Source organism: Abrus precatorius, unplaced genomic scaffold, assembly GCF_003935025.1.
Source record: "Abrus precatorius isolate BTA unplaced genomic scaffold, Abrus_2018 Scaffold3, whole genome shotgun sequence".
NCBI lineage: Eukaryota > Viridiplantae > Streptophyta > Magnoliopsida > Fabales > Fabaceae > Abrus > Abrus precatorius.
In genome coordinates this window covers 10,254,778-10,278,756 of record NW_020874373.1, presented here as the reverse complement: position 1 = coordinate 10,278,756, position 23,979 = coordinate 10,254,778, and the positions used below count along the sequence as shown (strand labels likewise).

General features: G+C 31.4%; 2 protein-coding genes across 2 annotated transcripts; both read right to left on the bottom strand.

Annotated features, from left to right (window-relative positions):
- Nucleotides 1–1,471: 1,471 nt before the first annotated feature.
- On the bottom strand, nucleotides 1,472–3,887 carry LOC113863849 (exo-poly-alpha-D-galacturonosidase-like). The gene is made up of 3 exons (XM_027497603.1): nucleotides 3,316–3,887; nucleotides 2,662–2,993; nucleotides 1,472–1,980 (listed from the first exon to the last, which is right to left on the bottom strand). The coding sequence occupies exons 1-3, from the start codon at nucleotides 3,885–3,887 to the stop codon at nucleotides 1,472–1,474; spliced, it is 1,413 nt and encodes a 470-aa protein (XP_027353404.1).
- Nucleotides 3,888–4,594: 707 nt separating this feature from the next.
- On the bottom strand, nucleotides 4,595–6,703 carry LOC113863542 (tRNA-splicing endonuclease subunit Sen2-1-like). The gene is made up of 2 exons (XM_027497171.1): nucleotides 6,674–6,703; nucleotides 4,595–5,422 (listed from the first exon to the last, which is right to left on the bottom strand). The coding sequence occupies exon 2, from the start codon at nucleotides 5,415–5,417 to the stop codon at nucleotides 4,680–4,682; it is 738 nt and encodes a 245-aa protein (XP_027352972.1). The 5' UTR covers nucleotides 5,418–5,422; nucleotides 6,674–6,703; the 3' UTR covers nucleotides 4,595–4,679.
- Between the last annotated feature and the right edge of the window lie 17,276 nt (nucleotides 6,704–23,979).

Below are 23,979 nucleotides of genomic sequence, written 5' to 3'. Positions count from 1 at the left end.
CTCTCTCTCTCTCTCTCTCTCGGACAGCAAGTATAACAATGGCGATTAGTGCTGGGCTTACATGGGTTGGGTCAGCCTAGTTATCTAGCACTTGGCCATTTATGTCATCACTATACCAGGCCTATACTTAAAAGGATGGTCAAGGATTAAGCTTTTTGGAGGGCTAATTTCATTTTTTTTAAATGTTTTATTTGTTGATGTGTGTGTGTGTGTATATATATAAATTTTTTTATGCGTGTAAGAGTTCAAACTAATAATGAATGATTAAACTCAAAATTTGTATTATTAATTTAGAACAAAAGTTTCATGAAATTATTTAGAAAAAAATGAACTTTACAATTTTAATTAATTAAAGGATTTTATTGTAAGCTAATTTTTAAATCCACTCGCAGTTCCTCATATTATTAGCACTCGATTTGTTTCGTAAGGTAGATATTTAAAATGACAATATTCCGATACTTTTATTTTGAGGTTTTGTTAAGAGTAAATAATAAACAACTAATAATAATAAAATTTTATTAAAAAAATAATTTTTTTTTATAATTTTAATATAATATATATTAGATATATGATTTTGTCATATTATTTTTTCATTTATAGACGCTTATTCAGCGCTAAACTAGGAGGCTGAAGTTATCAATAACTTTATTTTAAAGATAAAAAACTAAAATTTTGCCACATGCATCATTTATTTAAAATTCTTGAATTTATATTTTCAATTAATTTAATTTATGACTAAATATCAACCTTTATATTACGAAATACTAGGTATTTTCAAAAAGAATGCGAAGGTGTGAGAAACCTCCTTAATGTGGACTTTCTTTTTTCTTTTTAATTTTAGAAAATAATGCACTTATAAACTTATATTATTACTCATCAATTACAATTTATTCTTTTCACGATAAAATTACTGTTTTAAATGAAAATTTTATATTTTATGCAGGTGTACGATTATGAATTAAAAATTACCTGGCTTTTGAACGAAATTTTCTATTTGACTAAAAATGTTGAAAAAGAGAGTCAATTAAAGCATGTAGTTTTTTTTAAGTGTTGATGAAATCAATCCAAATGTCACTGAAGATGTAATAATGTAAGAAATTAATGACATTCATATCGCAGATGCAGAAAGTGAAGCTCTAGATCAAAGATTAACAATTGAACTATATTTAACAACATGCGAAAACGAAAACTAAGAAACAGAGAACAAAGGAATATGCCATAAATGTTTGAAAAATAGAAAGTAACACGACATTTCTTTTGTTGAGGGAAAGATATTGAAATGATACACTGTTATAAACATAAAAATTTCAATGCTTTTCTATCACATTTATGAATTATAAAATGCACTAAACCTATAGTGAAAAAGCATATGAACCCATTCCCCAATCTTTCTTTATTAATGCACAAATGCTCCTATCCTCTTCTGACCCATGCATGTGCTTTTGGAACTTGTCCTTGCGCAGACACAAAGTTAATAATCTGATTTGCTATTTATATCTGTACGCAAACCAGAATTAAAATTAAGGAAAGAGATGTTATTCACAGTTGATGGCCTAAACTCTAAAGGATTATTCCATTGCTCTAGTTCATTGTTTGACCATCTCATTTCAACATTTTTAACCTCAAGACCTTCAATGTGCTCCATCATGATGCCTGCAGTTCTGTGTTTAACCAACTCTTGGCATCCTGGTCTATAGTCCAATAACCCACCAGCATAATTGGTGAACCTTCTAAATGTGATATCCATGTTGATGAATTTCAAATTTCTTAGCAATCCTTTCTTTGAACCAGACAGGAAGATGCCATTTTCAGAATTTGCAGTGATGTTAATGAAAAGTATATTTGAGATTGATGCCTCCTTTGAGGTTGAGTCTCGTGGGCAAGTTGTGACATAGATAGGCTCTGCTCTCCCCCACCATGATGGATCATAGTATCTTGTGCTGATATTTATGTTTGAGAATACAATGTCACTTACATTTCCTGCACAAGGAAGTTGAAAGAATTTCATACTTATGTTCAAGGCTAGATCATTATTTGCACAGGCTAAGATAATAATAATAAGCGAGCTCCTGTTAATCAGGCACTAAAAAAAGTGTGAGGGTTACTAGGCCAAGCTCAAGTAAGCTACAAAAATGTTCAAGCGAAATGCTGGTAACATAGTCTTTGAAACAATTTCTAACACACTTCATTGGTTGAAAATTCATGTGACCTACTACTGAATTGGGAGTAAAACTCATTAAACAAGATATAAGATACAACTCATTAAGTAGGAGATACACAAATTTCAATCAATAACAAACACTATGTTGGAAAAAGTAGGTCAAGGACTATATTACAAGCATTCCTCATATGTTAAATTACAAATTTAAGATATGTTTGAACTTTGAAGAGATATTACGTCAATTACATATAGGCATGGCAAGAAGAAATTAAAAAAACAATGAACTGGGTTAGTGCGGGTTTGATTCAGCTCATTTTGGATAAGTGCTTGCTTACTTTTACCATTGTGAGAAACTTTAAAAAATAGGCGATTATTTCTCTGAAATAAAACAATTGATTATAAAACACGGGCCACGTATTTTAGGTACATGTTTTGCATTCAACATTTTCGGGTAAGAAAAAAATTCAGTTAGTTTCGGATGCAATAATGTATCTAGTTACCTCCATCACGGATCTGGAACCCAAGGCCTCTGTGAGAATCAACAATGGTGATATTGTCAAACACAAAATGCTTGAAATCAAACCAACTAGCACTGCCAAGTTTAATTGCAGAAGATTTGGAACGAATCCAACAATTGGTGACTGTGAGGTTGTAAACAGGGCCTGTGGATGACTTTGGACAGATTGCATCATCCCCTGTGTCAATGTGGCATCCAGTGATTACCGTGTTGTTTGAGTCCTCAATGTCAATTCCATCGTTGTTTGGTATATTCAAGTCCCCGTATATGTCAATGTCGTGAATGGATATGTTTTCACTTCGTACCAAGTGTAAGCTGGTAGTTAATATAAACTCTGTTAGGATGTGGAAAAACGTGACAATCAAAATTTAAAACTAGTCTAAATGTATAACTTATGGTGAGAGAAATGCTGCTGATATCTGAAAAAAACAAGCTAGTATTGTTAAATTTAGAATGAGATCGTGTTATTTTTGTAATTTTTTAATAAATTATAATGAATATTAAATGGTGTATTTGAAGAAATACATCAGCAGCATTTCTCTCACCAACATTGAAAGACTTTTACTTGCTAAAAAAACTTGAAAAAAATTGTTAAAAAGAAAAGTTGATACAAATAGAAAAAAAGTTAGTTCCGCACCACCAGTAAGCAGGTTGGTTAAGCGTAACGTTGGAGACTCTAACGTTGTTGCAGCCGAGAAAACCGACGAGTCTGGGTCTGCATTCGTCTCCCAAACAAGCACCTGTTTGGTTCCAGCTAACCATAATGTTCTTCCTCGGATCTTCTCTCACCACGAACTTCGCTGCTTGTCCGTCCACCACTCCGCCGCCGCTGATTCCGACGTCCGTCGCGTTCTCCGCCACCACCACGTACCACCGCGACGAATCCTTCGGGTAGTCCTCTAGCCTCGTGCCGCCAAGGATGGTGGCTCCGCTCTCCACGTTCAAGATCACGCCGGATTTCAGGAAAACAGTTGCCGTTAGGTATTTTCCCGGCGCCGGGAAAGTGACATGGCAGGGGCCACCGTCCGGGCAGGAGTCGATGGCGGATTGGATTGCTGCGGTGTCGTAGCGGAGGCCGTCGCCGGCGGCGCCGAAGTCGGCGACGGAGAGGGTAATAGGGATGGGGGTAAGAGGGTGTGACGTGGCGAGGAGTGATGGGGTGAGAAGGAGTAAGATGATTTGGAAAGGGAAGAGTGGTGGCTTGTCCATTCTGGGTTTTGGATCTTCCCTGGCTTTGTTCAATGGATGTTATTGACTCCTGTTTCTTTTGGATGAATAACTTAACTAGGGGTTTATTTAAACTTTTTCTTGTACGTATTTAATTTTTTCAGTTTATCATGTGATGAGACAGGAGAATAAATTCTCTTACATTAAATTTAACAGCATAGAATTATGTTCAAAATATGTATCTATTTCTCTTAAATAAGTAAAATTTACAATATCTTTTATCCATTGTTGGCATCTCAAATTTTTTTGTTAAGGTTCAGTAACTAACAGGATAAATCTTAAATGGAATATTACTATGTTTGATATTCTATTTTAATTGAATTAAAACTTTATCTTAATAACTTGCATTATCTTTTATCCATAATATTACACCAAAATTTTGTACCATAAAAAATAATCACAACATATTTTTTCCTCAACATGACAAACATTGCTTTTTTTGGGTCAAGACAAACATCGTTTTTCTCAACTACTAAATCCGCGCCAATATTGGCAAGCCTTAGCGCGGATTTGGTAGTTGGAATCATTGTACAAGTGGCCCAACGTGTTTATTAAACTTGATTCTTCAACTGGGCTTCACTGTGAAGATGAATATGCAGGAAATGAAACTAAGCTGTAATGGAGTGATTCCACCAACCACTCGGTGTTAGGTTAAAAAAATAGTATAAAAATGAAACAGAAAATGGTAATGGGCTTCATACAGAAACAACTGCGAATCAAGTGACAATGTACATTATGCCATACAATAACTGCTATCCAATTCTGTCATCGGTATTAACATGAACTACATTTTTCACGGCATTGTTCAGGACTCCATCTGGTGATTGTGCACTCTTCAATGGTATAGTTTGACAAACACGATGGAGAATCATCACTATTACCATTTTTCATGACATGTATAACCAATAAGATTTTTGCTACACTTCCAAGAAGTCTTGTTGTACAATGAACATCAGACCATACTCTCAATCTTCCATTCAGATCTTTATCATCCTCATCACACATAACAAGCACACCATACTCAGAATGAACCCGAGTTGGATGATGACGATAGACAATGAAGTCTACACCATACTGACCTCCTGATCTCACTACCCAATTTTTCATTCGAAGATGTGAATAAGCCTTGTAGAAACAAGGGAATGTTTCTTTCTTGCACTTCATGTAATGCCATAACTCTTTATTATTTTGAGAACTAGTATCACTGCCATTAATCTTAAGGCATTTCAAGGAATATATTAGGTAGAATGCTTCCTCAAAGCTTAATTGAAACCATTGTTTGTCCTTTTCAACTGTTCTCACTGGTCGACCAAAGCATGCTTTATCAAGCAGTTCAATTTGTTCTGCTCCCACTGCTAAGTGTACACTGTTATCAGAGAGAAATCCACAAGTATCTGATTGAACTAGAGAAGATTGAAGTTGAGATATAATTTTTGACATCGGTTCCTTAAGTGCTTCAGCTTCTGCATCCTTTTTAGCTTTCATATCTTTTCCTTTCCATCTTGTTGCCATTTGGCCTTACAAAATTAGTAACAGATGGATCGATTCCGAGTCAATGTCAATATAACAAAAGCTCAATAAAAAAGGTTACGATTACAACAATAACGACCAAATCTTATCTCACTAGGTAAACTTGGCTACATGGATCAGCGATGCTATTGAGCTAAGTAAAAACCAAATTAAGAAAGAAAAGTAATGACAGGAGATAGAAATTTTCTTGCAAGGGAAGGGGGGAAGAGGATTCAAGTTCCCAAAGAAAAAAATCACCAGAATGCATGGGAAAAGGTCCACCTCATTAACATGCCAACCCAACAAGTCATTAACATGAGCAATTCTGTATACTTACTGCTAACATATGCAACCATCAAGTAAATATGATCCAAAGTCCTCATAAAGATTACAGTACTTATTCAAATTATACCAGTATCCTTGAAAGGATTGAAAAAAAAAAAAACAAAAATTAAAGGTGATCTAAGTACACAGAGAAAGGTTACAAAAGTTACTAAAATATAACTAAACGCTTGACTAATATATAACACTTAGTTTTAATACATATGCTGACATCAAAATGGCCTAACTGTCTTTTAAACCGGCTTGTGTACTAAACAAGAGCAAATAACCTTTGATCTCCCCCCACCCCTAAGAACAGGAAATGATTAAACAAATAAACATCCAATACTTCCAGCTTTATTATATTATTATAGCAGATCCTTTTCATTCATTCCACTGATTCCCAACTAAACTATTGAATTCATATTTTTCCAAAAATAATTCTTTTTGGCAAACATCCTTCGAAATTAAAGCAGCAGTGTTATCTAAACAGAGTAATAAAACAATCCAATCTCAGAGTGCTCCTCATCAACTTTAGCAAACATTAAAAATCTGAGGATACAACAACATGGCTATTGATTCATGTAGCAAAGTAAATGGGGGCTAAAACTGACATTCGACAAAAAAGGTTTAAAAAATAAAATGGGCAGCATTTGACCACATTCATGATCCAGATTTTATTATGGCGTTTGGATTTGGATCCAGTTTAACACAAATTGGAGTGCAGACAAAATACAAATGAAAATATGTTTGAGCATGGTAGATAAAAGCCACTTTAAACAGAAGTAAACAGATACAGAGCATATGAAGAGAGTCCTAACTCTCCCTATTTTCCCATCATCACATGCATCAGAGTAATATCCAATAATCACTCTTCTACACTGTCTTAATCATTGCTTAGATTATTAAACAAATAAATATAGAGAAAGTTATATTACCACGCTTTACGTCTCTACCTCCAAACACGCGAGAAAGAGAGTCGAAGAATTAGAGCACCGCGAATAAGCGAAGCAGAGAGATGGGCCACCTTATGAAGTTGTTACTTGTTAGTGATTTGGACCTAACATCTTAGGCTATTTAAATACAAATTGGGCCATTGACCAAAATATAAACAATGGGCCAGTCTAGTAATCCAGCTTTAAAATTTGTTTTTAGTTTTTGGATTTGGATTGAAGCAAGGACAGGTGGCACATGATTTTGCCTTTCTTCATCTTCAGAATCGCCTCCACCACTCTTATTTAGTTCAATCTTAATCTCTTTGCCTTTTTTCCTTTCTTCAAGATTGTCTTTTCCAAGCTTTTCCATGTACTTTGCTCTTTCTTCTTTTGTTTTTGGTCATTTTATTTTGCTCATTCTTTAAGACCCTGCTGTATTGCTTTGCGCCTTTTGGCCCAGCCCTTTATTATCGATTGTTTGCTTCAAACAGAGGATCCATTCAAAAGGGTTTCAAATTGTTGAAAAAAACAAACGGTTTTCAAACTCTAGCTAATATGAAACACAATCGTGACAAAAAGAAAAAAAAATTAATCCCAAGAGTAAAAAAAATACAAGATTATACCCAATGAATGGATGGACAATTAGCAATTAAATCGGGACTAAAAAGGTTTTTAACCCTTTTGGAAACAAATCCCTTATTCTAATTTCCAAACGCTAGAATTAATAATAGATTACTAATAAGTATCTCGTATAATGCACCTATTATATGTATAAAAGAAACAAAAAATTAAATTTTAAAAATATTATTTTATTGATGCTTTTTAAATTTATTGTATTTAAAGTTAATTGAAAAAAATTAAATGGTGACTAATAAAATTAAAGAAAGTAAAGATGTACTTTATTTGAATAATTAATTAAGAAATAAATGAATAGATTTGATTTAATCAGAAAGTTCATGAATAAATCTCAATGTAAAAGGATATTAGTTTGATAAGGAAAAAAAGTATGATTAGAATTGACAAAAATTAAGAATGAAATAGTTGATTTGATATATAACTATGGATTGAAAGAAAAAGCTCTTACCAAAAGGGATCTAGATTCACTCTAGTTGTGACAAAAATTGGACATTAAATGAGTCATCATCGAGAGCACTAAGGAAAGACAAAGAACTACTGAGAAAGAGACTTGGCCCAGCATGAACCCACTCCGAGAGTTTCTTCATCTATAATGGCGGATGGGTCATCGTTGAGAGCACCAAAGAAGGACAAAAAACCATTAAAAAAGAGACCTCGCCCCTAGCATGAACCTACTTCAAAAGTTTCTCTTTCCCAAATGCTGATTTTCAATGTCCTTGCTCACCTCACAAGGTACGATAAATTGCAAAATAGGATTTTGGGTCAGAGCAAGTTTATTGATTGGAATGTTTTGCAAGAGTATAATTTGGATGAGGAGGTGTGGGAATTAATAAGATGTGGGAGTTAGGAGAATTTATTTGTCATTATTGAACCCACTTATAAAGAGCTAACTTTAGAATTTCTAACCACTTCAGTTATTGAAAAGAAGTTTTCTAGTTGAGATTTTGCAAATTTTATATAGTTTCACATGATCAGGAAAATGTATAAGATGGGTTTCCTGAATTTTTTGTTTGTATGAGATTGTATACATCCGACTTTGTGCTCACTAAAGAGTACAAAAGCTTGCCCAATATTCCTGTATTAGGTTGTTCTAACAAGGATTTTTGGAAGAAGGTTAGTGTTGCTGATAAAAATTGGAACTCCACTCAGTACAAAGCCTCTAAATTGAAAAAGCCTGCTTGGAGATTTACACATACATTATTAGCTCATACTTTGACAGGGCGAAGTCACAACTTTGGCATTGTTGGCACGAAGGATTTAGAATTCTTGCGAAGCATGATTGAAAAGATTCTCATTCATCTTGGTATTTGTCTAGCAAAGTTTTTATTTTCTCAAGCTAATGATGATCGTATGGGTTGCACTTATGCTAGACCGCATGTCACTTGGTTAGCTAAGAGTTTAGGAATTCTTAATAATGAGTTTACTTTCACTTTGGTTAATAATATTGTTCCCATTCTACAAGACATTATGAAAGTCATGCACTTTGAGTTGGCACCTGCAGTTGTCCAGGATAATGTGAATGACCTTTTTTTGCCATCTTGGAGAATCTTCTTGCTCTCCTGCATCTGCTGAGGCTCCAAATCCAGTATAGTTTCAATTGCAGCAAATCATTAAATCTCAGCAGATTTTGGAGAACAATCACCAAGACTCCATTACTAGGTTGGCAAGGTTGGAGTCCACTATTGAGGCCAACTTTGCTGCTCTATTGGTTATTTCGGTATTTTCGCAACTGTGGCCCTGCCTCCTACTATATCTCCTTCTACTAGATTTCATAGCTCACGTGAGATGCTAGTGCAGAGTTTTATTGTAAATTTAGGATAGTACTAGGTTTCTAATCCTTTGATTTTATGTATAATTTGATATTTCTCTCTGTTACAATTGCACTTGCTTCTTTTTCTCTTATTCAGTTCTGTCTGAAGCTACAAAGGTTGAGAGCAAACATTTTTTTTTAAGAATTAAAAAAATTCTTATCCAATTTGATTCTTGGTTGTCAAAAATAATTTTGATCTGCAACCATACATCAACCATTTGTTTTGTTTTGTATATCTACCTTTACAGTTTATTAAAATCCACCATTTGCTCTATTTTTATAGTATTTTTAGGATAAAATATAGATAGATCTATTGTTCATCTTAGCTTCAGACTTACCCTGAATCTGAATGACATAGTGAAATTAAATCACTCTTTGACGCATAAGCAAAGAGGGCGAATCTCAAAGACCCCATTCCATTTGCTATTCAACTTATTTGAAAGCAAATCTTATCAGATAAGTAATAGTCTTCTGACAGAGTTAATGTAGAGGTAATTTTATCATATCAACAACTTATATTTGATATAAATTGTTTTCTTTTACTATTTTTTTTCATACTTTAGGTGGAATAGTCCATTGTCTGTAGGATTTGTTGTTGAGGAGATGGCTTTTATCCTTGGATTGAGTACCCAAGGAGACAAGGTAGAAGTATTGAGCAATAGTAGTTGTCCTTCTGAAGTCCTGAGACTATATGGTGGTAGACATATCAACAGTAAGACAATTTCAAAAGCCTTACACTGTAACTAGGACAACATAGACCATTGTTGTTGTCTTTACATTGCAATGACTTTGAGAAAAAAAAAATCACAAACTGGAGATAATTTTTATGTCTAACCCTCTAATCTAGACAATTTAGATCGTCTAAATTCCTACAATTGTGGTCAGATTGTTTTTTATTACTTGGTGGATGGGATTAATTCTGCCATGACCAAACCAAGCAATGCAAAAATCCGTATCAAAGGTTGCACCATTGCCTTTCAAGTAAATATACATCTTTTCGTTGGTTTTGATTACATTTTATTTTACCACGTATAGGTAGATGATATTGATTTTATGTTTAATTAAAATAGATATGGGCACTTGAGCATTTTTTTTTATCTTTTAAAGGTAATTGATGAGTGACTTCCCTCGCCTTTTCCATTGATTGATTGTCTATATGAAGGATTCAGAGGCAAAATGTGTCTTCTTTAACGCCAATGAGGTTGATATAATTTATATTTCTAATAAGAAATCTATTTATTGTTTTAATATTGGCAAAATGTGCCTTCCTTGAAGATGTTGATGTTGGTCACAAAGATGATGATAGTACGAGTTCACTTGCTGACTTCAGTACACCACTTTGTATCAGTAATTATTTTTATCTTTTATGTTCAAATTATTGTTGATACTTTTATTTTTTTATTAAAGCTGTGGTGTATAGAGCCTAGAAAATAATGGAAACATCTGTAATAAAAATTCACATCCAACCTTGCATGAGTTTAGAGGAGATTGTCAAATTAAACAAGAAATTGTTGGAGGCTCAAAGAGAGAGAATTAGGAAGACACCTTTTGGGTGGTTGCTGAAGCTATCTGATGAAAAATCTCATCAGATAAGCAACATGCTCTTAGCAGAGCTACTCTAGAGGTAACATAATCAAACATTTAAAATTTGATTTAACTAATTAATTTTTCAATTATTTTTTTTTTTTCATATTTTAGGTAGGAGGGCCGAAATTCTGCATTTAGAATCAACAACAAATATGTGAAGTTTGCTATTAAAGAAATTTCCTTAATCCTTGGCATGTGTACCCAAGGAATTGAAGTTGAGTTAACAGGCAATAGTCATCCATCTATTGTCCATAACTTATGCGGTGAAAGTATCATATATTCTTCAATTATAAATGTCTTGCAATAAATGGTGACAATATAGACAATTATTATCGTCTTTTACTACAAAAAAATTTTGCTATTTAGTGGTGGTTAAATTTTTTAATCAGCAGCGATTTTACCCGCCATTAAATAATATTTTGATGGTTAACTAACCAACAATAAAATTGGCCATACTAAACTAAATTGTAGCAATTTTTTAGTGGCAGTTAATAAATAAAAAACCACCAGTAACTAAAAATAAAAATTAAATAAAAAAAAGTATTAGTAGCAATTTTGAACCATCGCTAAATTTTTAAAATATATATATATATATATATATATATATATATATATATATATATAAAATATTGTGGCAGTTTTAACCACTGCTAAATTATAAAAAAGTTAAAAAAGATTGTGGCGATTTTAAACGCCACTAAATTATATAAATGTATTAAAAATTTGCTTGTAAAAATATTAAAAAAAGGTTGTGGTGGTTGAAACTAACACTAAATTTAAAATTTTTTTAAAAAAAATTAAATATAATTGTGACATTTTTTGTGTTGTAACTACCGTTAATTATAATTTTTATGACAGTTTTAAATTGTCAATAAATTTTAAAATTAAAAAATTTATTATTAATAACCGCTATTATGTATTTATTTATTTATTTTACTTTATTATTACTATGCATTCAACCTGATCACAACAAATTAAAATTAAAATATCCATAGATTTAGCACCTTTAAACACTATAGAAACATGAAAATTCATCAAAAAATAATGCTAATATAGGTCAAATAAGTTAAAATTATAATTAACATTTGTTTTTGTACAACAACAATATATAAGTTTAATGAACTATAATAAGAAGGACTTTACATTCCACCATGCGGTTAATTACTTTTGTAGGCTTCTTTGAAATCAAAGGACAAACTACAATAGCAAGATTTACTCCATTACAAGTTTGTAACAACAAAGCAAAATATAATCATGATTTAATATGCAATTTACCATCACTGATGACAAGAACCTTAGTGCAATCTATCACAGTTGGTATCCTGTGAGCGACCATGATTACAGTACAATATGCAAACTCACTCTTGATGGTTTGTTGCAGAATCAAATCAGTTGCTTCATCAAGCACCAATATATGATTTCTCCTCAAAATAGCACGCTCCAAATAGAATAATTGTCATTGCCCCATGCTTCAGTTTGCTCCAGCTTCAACAACTGTATAACATTTTGTCCCTAGTCATTAGTAACTAGACAAGAATTGGTCACACCAATGTTGTTACAACAAAACTTTAAGCATACCTGAAGAGTTTAATCCCTCTTCTTTCTCTTGGACAACTTCTTGCAACTGACATTTCTCAAGAACCTTCAAATAGAAACAAAAATTAGTTCACAGTTACCATGAGAAGTGAAATAAACAAACATACTAGATTTACCAAGATACTAAAAAATAATGTATCAATCCTTATGGTGCATTAGGCCTATAACGTATCTATTTTGATTTAAAGGAGCAAATTATGTGCTTTAATTTAAGTGTTCAACTCCCATTTTTCAAACATGCAATTCATTTATTTCTACTCTACCAACAACCAGCCAATTCACTTGAGGATGTTTTCCTTCTATTATTTCTGGGTCTCACTTCATATATGCATATATTGATTTAGCCTCTACACTGATATTATATAATTTGTTATATTGCATTAATTTTGAATTGAAAATACTAAGAACATGTTAAGTGAAAGGCCATAAGAGAGAGCCATGCCAATAAATCCTGAAATAACATCATATGTTGAAATTATGATACTTGCATTGGTCCAGCTACTAGTATTGAACACTATAAGTGACTTTTCAAAGGTAATATGGAGGAATTCTCACTAGAGTTGAAATTTCCAGGTAAAAGGACATAAATTCACAACATATAATGTGACATTTCAAAGGTAATATAGAACACTATACAATATTAATAAATAAAAAGAATCAGCATAAATTCATAACATAGAGCCCCCAAATATGTCAAGCAAAACAGCCATAAGTATTAACCAAATTTGTTCATTAGCCTGGCAAATTTAGTTTGCTAAGAAGAAAGATGCAGTACGTAAAGAAACACTTTTGACTTCTAATTTAACATATTTTTACTTGGAAGGCAGGCAAGATCTTCTATTTTGTCCTAAACAGTTCAAAAGATAGCAAATATGTCTCCAATGATCAACATGAATTCTTCTGCAATAATTTCAAGTATTTTGTGGCTTCCAACAATGAAGTAAGCATAATGTCATTTGTAAACACTCACAAATAAAATTACTATAAGAAGTACTACATGTACACAATGTCTAGTTCAATCAAAGATTGTATTGCTGAAGAAAGCTGACCCCCAAATTCAAGCTTGGTAATCTCTTGAGCTTACATAATAACAGTTCTTTCAGATTTACTTCTTAGAAGAAGAAAAAACACCAGAAATTATGAAATAATCTTTCATATCTATTTTAATTGAAGAGGCCTAAGAAACTAAGTAATAATAATAGTTTAATTCTTGAATTACTGCAACAAATTCCATCCCAACCACTGCCGCAAGGATCTGTTCCTACCTAACTTGTTGGTTTTTTAGTCTAGAATTGCATGAGAAATGTTACACCAACATCTGTAGTAATACAAGAATTATGTTGAGATATAGAAAAGAATCCTGCCTACTTGTAACTAATTTCCCTCCAAGAAACTAAAATAATACTAATATTGCCATACATCAAACAACAAATAAAGAGCAAAAAATAACAAAAGTTGAATTGAACTTACAATATCTACTATCTGTTTGAGCTGCTACAAGAACAAATTGAAAAAGAAACAACAGTAGAAAAATGAGATTGGGATTCAAATATATTATGAATAAATGAGATTGGGGTTCAAACAGGGGATGAGAAAATGTGAAAATGAGATTAGGGTTCAAATAGGGAATGAGAAAATGTGAAAACGAGATTGGGTTTCTCACAACATAAATGAAAAAATAAGATTATGACTCAAACATTGGATGAGAAAATTGTTAGATTTTTTAACATTAATATTAATATTTATACTAATTTGTGGATTAGCATTATTAAATTATTATGGTTATATTGTTATTAATTATGACGTAAAATAAATGTGTATAATAATAATAATTATTATTATATAAATTTTGTAATTGGGCTCTTACGGTGAATAGTTTGTGATGGGTTGGACTATTCTATGTGCCCAGTGAGAGATTCCTGCTCTCATCTAATTAGGCTTATATAGCTGTTGCCCCACTAGACAGTTACTAGATTGAGATAATAGCAATAAGATAAGAGAGTAGTAAACGCTCACTCAAAAACAAGGATTGCTTATGACTCATGGGTTCTCATCAGGATTGCTTATGACTCGTGCGTTCGCATCAGATACACGTTTAATGCAATTATTCAATTACATATAGTTGGAATTGTATTGAGATGTTATGATGTGTATTATATATAATTATGTTATCTTTAATTTTATATTTAAAATTCCTGCAAATGGTATCAGAGCCAACTTAATACACATCGTAATTTTTCAACTTTGAGCAACCAAAATGCTATAATTTTATGTATGGATTTGGAAAATCATTTAGGTTTTTGTTCCTCTTATATTCATAAATATCATATCCAAAAATTGTTAATTTTTATCGGGTATGTTAAGAGAATTTCACAGTTTATTAATTTTTGAAATTATAAACCCTAAAATCGTTTTCTTTCAAATTCTCTCAAAAGGACAAAGGTTTATTTAAAAAATTGATTAATGGCTTTTGTTAATAAATTGAACACGAACATAATCTAATAATTAATTCATTATTTCGTTCAATTTAGATTGAGAATTTATTCTTTCTTTCATTTTTGCGTTCGTCATTACCCTATTTTTGTTGTACACATCACAAAGAATGTAGTGGACCCTACTCATGGAAAGAAACTGTTTGGGTTGCTTGAATTCTCACGTACTTTGAATCCTCCATGGCTGCGCGGGTTTTAACCTTTGAAACTCTCTTTTGTTGTTCAAAATACACTCTTTGTAATAATATGAATTGGTGCTTTAGAATGCATGATTGAACTAGGTCGAGTTTCTGAATTTGTTGGATCCGTTTTGCAGCTAATGGGTTTTTTTTTTTAAGTGTACGAAGGCCACTCGTGTGGATAAGAGAGCATCGAGTGAAGGATTATTTTGATATTAAACTTTTTGGACAATTTTCATATTTTTTTTTGGGCACTGTAAATATTTTTTAATTAATTAACTTGTGCCTAAATTAATTAAATAATTATTGTATTGATGGAATATGATCCAATTTTTTTATATACATTATTATACTAATATTTGATATTTATGACATTTTTTTTATACTGTTCACTCTCTTTTTTGAATGTCATATATGTTAAAATAATAATAATAATAATAATAATAATAATAATAATAATTTAGTTTTATATAAATTATTTGATGTAATTTTGGTATAATTATGATTTCATGCATAATATACATATTTAAATTAATTATGAATGCATGATTACTCTGTATAAATGTCATCCAACCTATCGTTAGACCATTTATACATGACTTGTGTAAATTATATAATTATATATTGCATTAATAATAATTATATCCTATCAATGTGTTGTTATTAATGTGATTTGAAAATATTATGCAATTGTGTTTTGCTTATGTCAATTTTGTACTGATATCCTATCGGTGTTAGGATTCTTGTGACATGAAGTTTTGTGCATTGTATTTGTCTTTCTTATTTATTGTGATCCGGGATCCTTAAGCGGGATCATAGTAAGTAAGAAATTTTGTGATAGGCATATTATTATTGCACTTGAGCTAATTACGCATATTAAATTTTGTTATTTCCCACATCAATGTATATGCCCACTTCGGTGAAAACTTTGAACGTGACTAATTATGAGGACTAAGTTGACTTTTTTAAATTATTTTTTATCATTTTCTAGTGTTAATGTTGCCTCTACTAAGAGAATGAGCCTAAATTTCTCACACCTAAATCTTCCGCTGCCGTTATAGTAAAACATGATAAGTGGGTTCATTTTAATAAAATATGTCTAGTAACTATGAAGGTCACTATAGACAATGTTCTTTAGATGAGTAGTATTAAGAAGTAAGTTTAGTCACAAAATTTGTTGCAAATAAATTAGTGACAAATTTTTTGGCAAAGATTCGTCGCAAAATTGTGAAATCTTAATAGTGCCTCTAGGCAAGAAACTTAAGAAATTTGATAAGACGAAAAAGACTTATTATCTTTCATTGTTCATAAAAATCAATTAGCAGTTTCTTTGTAAAATATTGTGTAGACTCCAGTGGTTCTAGATTTTATTGTCCTACTTATACCACTAAAGTTGTTGAGTGACATGATATAAGTATTTTATAATGTATGATATCACTACTCCTTCGAGTATGATTTTCTGCATTGTTAAGATGTTTATAGTTCGTGTTAGTTTATTTTGTCATCTTGTTATGGCCATATATTGTTGATTAATATAGAATAATAAAATGTTTTGATTTATGTTGTCCAAGTGGGAGATAAATTGTTGAATATTTTGTGTGAACTAACATAAATCAAATTTTGTTATAACTTGAATTTAATTCTAGAATAATAAAATCTATTTATGATTTGAAGTAAGTTTCTAGACAGTGGTACTTGAAGTTTGACCAAGTGGTCACTTATATTGGCTTGAAGAAAAATGCTTGAGATATGTGCATTTACTTGAAGATGAGTAGGAGCAATTTTATCATCTTTGTCATACATGTTAATGATATCTTTGAATGAGAGAAGAATATGTTGAGTAGCCATTTTGTCATACGTGTTACTCTTAGATTGTCTCAGAAAGGGTACATTGATAGGATTCTCAAGAGGTTTAATATGTATTCTTGCTCTCTATGTGTTGCACCTGTTCAAAGGGGTAAGAAACTCTAATTTTTAGTATCCTCATGATGATAGAGAGTTGTTTAAAATGGAGAAAGTTTCATATGCTTCCGCTATTGGGAGTTTGATGTATGCTTAAGTATGCACTCATTCCGATATTGCTTATGTTGTTAATGCTTTCGGCAAATACTTGAGCAACCCATGTTTGGGTCATTGGAAAGCCGTGAAGAAGGTCTTGAGATATTTGTAGGGAACCAAAGATTATATGTTGACCTATGTGAAGTCTGATCAACTTCAGGTCATTGGATACTCTAATTTTGTGGGTTGCCCTGACGACTATAAGTCTACTCCAGACTTTATTTTTATGATGGCGGGAGGAGCTGTATCTTGAAAAAGTGTCAAATAGATAGTTATAGCTACTTCTACTATGAAAACAAAGTATGTCGCTTGTTATAAGACTACCCGCTAGGCTATGTGGCTAAAGAATTTTACTTCTGGCTTCCGCATTATTAAGAGTATATCTAGGTCACTTGTTATTTTATTGCGACAATACTGCTGCTGTACTTCTCTCTTAGAATAATAAGAGTTCTACTCATTTGAAACACTTTGATCTAAAGTATTTGTTTGTTAGAGAGAAAGTACTTGAGTTTTAGACTCAAATTGTGTATATTGCTACAAAGAACATGTTAGCATATCCACTAACCAAAGGCTTAACCATTGGAGCTTTTTAGAATCATGTAGCTCATATGGGTCTCAAGTCTTTTGATATTTTGGATTAGTGGGAGTTAAATTTTGTATTTGTTTGTTGACATTATTATCTAATTTCTTTATGAGATATATGTTTTGTTGACGTTACTTTTATTGACATATCTTTTATGACCTTTGTGAAAATGATATTTATGTTTCCTTTATCTATATTGTGATTGGAATATAAGTTGCTTGTAGTATGTAATGTATATCCCTATCAGATATAATTGTATACTATCGAGAGCTTATTATTTCTTTGGTGATAATTAATAACTTGTTACGACAACATAGCTTGTGGACTTAGTAAGTAATTTAATAATGCTATCCAAGTGGTAGAATGTTAGATTTTTTTAACATTAATATTAATATTTATACTAATTTGTGGATTAACATTATTAAATTATTATGGTTATATTGTTATTAATTATGATGTAAAATAAATGTGTATAAGAATAATAATTATTATTATATAGATTTTGTAATTGGGCTCTTAGGGTAAATAGTCTGTAATGGGTTGGACTATTCTATGTGCCCAGTGAGAGGTTCCTGCTCTCATTTGATTAGGCTTATATAATTGTTGCCCCATTAGACAGTTACTAGAGTGGGATAATAGCAATCAGATAAGAGAGTACACGCTCATTCAAAAACAAGGATTGCTCATGACTCATGGGTTCTTATCAGGATTACTTATGACTTGTGAGTTCTCATCAGTACACGTTTAACGCAATTATTCAATTATATATAGTTGAAATTGTATTGAGATGTTATGATGTGTATTATATATAATTATGTTATCTTTAATTTTCTATTTAAAATTCCTGCAAATGAGATTGGAGTTTTCTATTTTCAAATTAATTAACAGGATTGAAGTGTATGCAAAAATAAGATTGGGTTTCTCACATCATAAATGAGAAAACAAGATTAGGAATCAAACATTGGATAAAAAAATGACATTAGGGTTTTCCATTTTCAAATTGATTAACAAGATTGAAGTGCATGAAAAACGAGATTGGGTTTATGGAGATATTTACAGAGTTAGATTTATAGCAAGTATCTCAACGACAACTTTTACAACTTGAAGACCTGTGGCGCAAAACTTAGGGTAGAACTGTGGCACATAAGAGTAATTACTTAGAGTAGAACTTGACGCAGAAGAGGAAAGAATATTGACACAAAAGCTTGACTAGCGGCAGTTAAATAAAAAACGCTATCAAAATCCTTTTTTTTTATTGACAATTACATAAAAATTGACAAAAAAATCTTAATTTTGCTGGTATTTTTTAAAATTGACAATAAACTTATTTGTTTTGCCCATGCTTGTTAAAACTGACATTAATTTTTTTTTTTTAGTATTTTATTGGCAATTTTTTGCAACTGTTAAACACCACAATTCTTGTAGTGTTTATATTGCAATGACTCTACAAAGAATGTTTTTTGCAAAAACAGGAAACAACTTTCTTTCACAGCCTTTAGGTATCTAGATGATTTAAATTGTCTAGATTCCTTCAATTAAGATAAGAAAATTTATGAATATTTGGTGAATAGATTTAACACTGCTGTAAATAAAACTACAAATACTGAAATTCGAATTAAAGGCTGTAACCATTGCCCTTCAAGTAAGTGTATACTTTTCAATAATTTTAATTACATTTTATTATGCATAGTTTAATGTTGAATCTATATGTAATCATTTGAGCATCTTTGGACATTTGTGAGACCATTGTCGGGTGATTTTCTTAGACTTTTGCATTGGTCTATTGGTTATTTCAAAGATTCCATGGCAAAAAGTGCATTCATTGGTGTTGGAAATCAGGTATAGTAGTTATTACTATATTTTGTATTTCTAATAAATTAACTATATGTTACTTTTTATTATATTAATACTTGACTCTTTTTTTTTTGGTTAGATGAATGAAACTTTGGTTCCATTTGCTTCTGGAGGGAACATGATATAATTATGGAGGCTTTTTCTCTTGAAAATGTACCATCGTAAGTACCAATGAGCAAGCAACACATGTTGACTTGGTCACACCACCTCGTAATAGTAATTATTTGTTTTCTTTTTATGTTCTTGTTAATTGATATTTTATTTGTTTTTATTTTCATTTTGTACTTCCTTATTATTCTGATTTATTTATATTTCATAGAATTCATTGAGCTTATGAATGCTGTAAATTTTAATTTGAGTTACCTTTAATTCTTGCAATGATAGAGGAAGCTATGCTAATAATGCTTGTTTTGGATAAGTGCGTATTCAAGATATAAACTAATATATCTCAAGTTAATATGATATGACCTATAAATTAAGTAAATCACATATTATAGATCAAAGCTGCAAAATAATGTCTGATATGGTTGATTCAGGACTAATATTTAGCAGTGTTTTAGTCCATATTTTCTTTTTGTTTAAGAATATGTATTTGAGATTTGGTAACACCAATTTTTCCTAATAATTATTTGTTTCCTTTAATTTTTTGTTAGTTTATATTTTATTTTATTTTTATAAAAGGGGTAAAGAAATGATCAACATCTCCGATAAGGAGCTGGAGACTCCACTGGTAATAGTTTTTTTATAAGCTTTTGATAATGATCATATATTTTTTTTTCTAGGCTTTTAGTAATTATTTATTTGCTTTTTGAAGAGAATGAAAGCATAAAAATTATAGAAGATTTTAGTAGATGATCTAAGGTGGTACCAAGTGTTGAAGAGGGTGAGAGGAGACAAATTATTAATAATTTTGTTGATTTATGTTTAACATCTTCTGAGGTACATGTTCTTATTCTTCTTCTTTTTTTATCTATTTTTTTCTTTCAATATTTATGTATTTTATACAATGTGATTTACTTTAACTTTGATGCGGTACAACCAAATTTTGAGGGTGGAGGTTCAAGTACAGAAGTGACAGCAGAGGCGGAGGTAGACTTTGAGGGAAAGAGAGAGCTAGAGATGACAATAGTGGATAAGGAGGAGATGGTGGAGGAGGAGGAAAAGGAAATGGAGAATGAGATAATGGTAGAGGAGGAGGAGACAATTGTAGAGAAGGAGGATGAGAAGGTGGTGGTGGAGAAGACAATTGTAAAGAAAGAGGATGAGGGGGTGGGGTAAGAGGTGGAGAAGGATAACAAGGTGGAGGAGTAAACAATACATACAAGGCCTTTCCGTAGAAATAGTCGTTTAAGGAGTCATTTAAGATTAAATGTTGAACAGTCAGAAATGTCAAGAGGATGACACTTAATTCCCCCTAAAGTTGGTCAACTCTATTTATTAAATATAATTTTTTTAGTATGAAACCTATGAATTACACTTTAAAATAATTTTTATTTTATAATATAAATAAAATATTATTTTAAAACTCACTTTAAAAATATTATTTTTGACATTTTAAATAGAAAAACCCAAATTAATTTCCTTGTTGTTTTTACCTAAACCCTAACCCAAACCCTAAATACTAAATACTAAACCCTACACCCTAAAGTCTAAACCTAAAATTTATCAAATTTAACATGAACTAATTTTAAATGAACAAAGATTAAGTTACTTTAAAAGTTTATTTACTTTAAATATAATTTTTATTAAGATTAAAAATTTATTTGGGTTCACAAATAATTGATTTAAAATTTATGTTTATAATTAACTTTATATATAATTTTTTAGGATAAATAATTTTGTACCCTTATTTTTTTATATTTTGTTTTAAAAAGTGACAATAATTTGTTGTAAAAAACTGCTTTGAGACTCTGCTTCGTTCCTCCTTAAACTCACTTCCTAGAAAAAGTTATTTATATTTTAAATAACATAATATATTTTAAATTCTTTTAAAAGTAACTTTAATAAAAGTTATTTTACTTAATAATTTTTTATAAATATTGAATCTTATTTACTTTAAATATAATTTTTATTAAGATTTAAAAAATTTTAAATTTGTTTAAAGGTGGGTTTATTCCAACTCACCCTCTCTTTTCTTTAACCTCTAACAAACAGGACATCTCTTTCCTTCTATCCTCCTCCGCTAATGACTTTTGGCATCACTGAAAGGATCATAACCACATTCGTAGGCCAACAATTTTTTTAAATAGGTCAAACTATTGGAAGGAAAGGGAAAAGGAAAACTGAGGGAGATCAAAGATACTAACAGACTGATCACTAAATAGATATAAATAAGTGCAAATTCTAACACAATCACAAACCACTTAGTTCTTTCACTCCTTGATTCCAATCCTGTTTTAGTGCATCTTTTACTTGACAGTTGCATCGAGAAAGGCGTGGTCCCAGAAGTGCTTTTTCAGAGATAGCAAAATAGGATCAACTCACAGTAGGTACCCTCCTCTCTCTCTCTCTCTCTGCATGTTGGATTTATATTATTCTGGGCTGGAGTAATAACCTATTTGAAGTGGCTTATTTCGTACCCAAGAACCCCAATGTTAGTGGTAGGTCCTGGGGAGTTATAGACACATTTCCATACTTTGTGTCTACAGTACTTTATTTAATTTTCTCTGCAGTATTGGGCTTTGATAGTATTTATCATACACTGTTGGGACCTAAAAAATCTTTTTGACAACTAACTTACAAAAATATTTTTATGCTGAAGGAAAAAAATTAGTTTCATTGCCACATTCAAAATTTTGTTCCAAGAAAATAGTACGAGAATGCTCAGTGTTGAACAGAATTGATGCTGCTGTGATATGGTTATCACATAAAGTCTCGACACTGAAAATTGTCTTCAGTCTGTCTAAGCACAGTCCTACCAACCTTTTCAAAGTGATAGATTGTAGTGAAATTGCCATTATCAAGTGGCTTGAAGTTTCAGTTAGAAAAGATGAAACATGAGAATGAGAAGCAAATGATCTGGGACCTTTGAGGGGAAAGATTCTTATACTTGTTCGAAACCGGGAAATAAATTTGGTGTATTAACTCAAAATTATCAATGACTCCTTTGTAAAGAAGTCGAAAGCTCTCCATTTTGACCTACAAAATAATGCCAGATAAGAATAAGAATATAGTGATAGGAATTAGGAATGAAAAATTTTGTAGGAACCATAGCAAAATTTTTTTAGTAATGCATCTTTTCAATTTATTTGATTACCTTATGTTGATAAATTATTGTTCATTTTCAACTAAAATGATGGTTTAAATTGTCATCTAAATTGTTTTTACTTATACAATAATGTATCTTTTGAATTTATTTGATTATCTTAGTTTGATGAATTAATTTCAAGAATGTAATTTTAGTTAAATCTGAAACAATTTAGCTGAGAAAATCCCTCACCACAATATAAGGATCATGTTAACTTGTTATAACTAAGTGCGAATAGATCCTATTGACATACATAAAACTGCATTCCAGACACATGGAAGTCACTTTGAATATTTAGTGATGCCATTTGGGCTCACTAATGTCCCTACCACCTTTCAAGGATTAATGAATGAGGTTTTCAAAGAATACCTGAGGAAGTTTCTACTTGTCTTTTTTTTTTATGACATTCTAGTCTACATTGAAGGCTTAGACATGAATCTTTTTCATTTGAAACAGGTCTTGACTACTATGAGAAGCAAAAAGACATGAATCTTTTTCATTTGAAATAGGTCTTGACCACTATGAGAAGCAATTGCTTATTTGCTAAGTTGTCTAAATGCTATTTTGATGTGCCTAAGGTTGAGTGCCTAGGTCATCTTATTTCTTAAGATGGTGTTTCTACTGACCTAAGCAAGATAACTGCTGTGCAACAATGGCCCTTACCTCATAATCTTAAGCAGTTAAGAGTTTTTTAGGACTTGCTGGATATTATAGAAGATTTATTAAGCACTATGGTTGAATTGCTAGGCCATTGACTGACATGCTTAAAAAGGACTATTTTGTATGGACTAAGAATGCTAAAACTGCTTTTCATCAATTAAGGTGAGAGTTAGTACAGGCTCCTGTTTTGGCCTTACCAAATTTTGACAAACCTTTCATTGTTGAGGTGGATGCTTTTGGTTTAGGTATTGGTGCAATATTGATGCAGGACAATCATCTTGTGGCCTATATCAGAAGAAGACTTAACCAACATCAGTAGGCCCTTTCCACATATGAAAAAGAGTTGATGGCAGTAGTGTTCTTTGTGCAGAAATAGAGATATTATTTGCTCAATAAGCATTTTACTAATAAAACTGATCATTGCAGCTTGAAGTTTATACTGGACCAAAGACTCACTACTACTTTTTAGCAAAAGTGGTTGGTGAAACTCATGGAATTTGATTTTTCCATTGAATACAAGCAAGGTAAAGAGAATACAACAGTTGTTGCATTGTCCAAGATAGAAAATTCTGAATTGTAAGCTCTTACTATCCATACACTTGAATCT

Excerpts from the sequence above, each read along its gene's own strand:
- LOC113863849 (XM_027497603.1), bottom strand. The coding sequence starts at position 3,887 with ATGGACAAGCCACCACTCTTCCCTTTCCAAATCATCTTACTCCTTCTC. Across the intron at positions 2,994-3,315 it reads AACCAACCTGCTTACTGGTG|CTTACACTTGGTACGAAGTG; the intron begins GTGCGGAACTAA and ends ATTAACTACCAG. Across the intron at positions 1,981-2,661 it reads GTTCCAGATCCGTGATGGAG|GAAATGTAAGTGACATTGTA; the intron begins GTAACTAGATAC and ends TTCCTTGTGCAG.
- LOC113863542 (XM_027497171.1), bottom strand. The coding sequence starts at position 5,417 with ATGGCAACAAGATGGAAAGGAAAAGATATGAAAGCTAAAAAGGATGCA.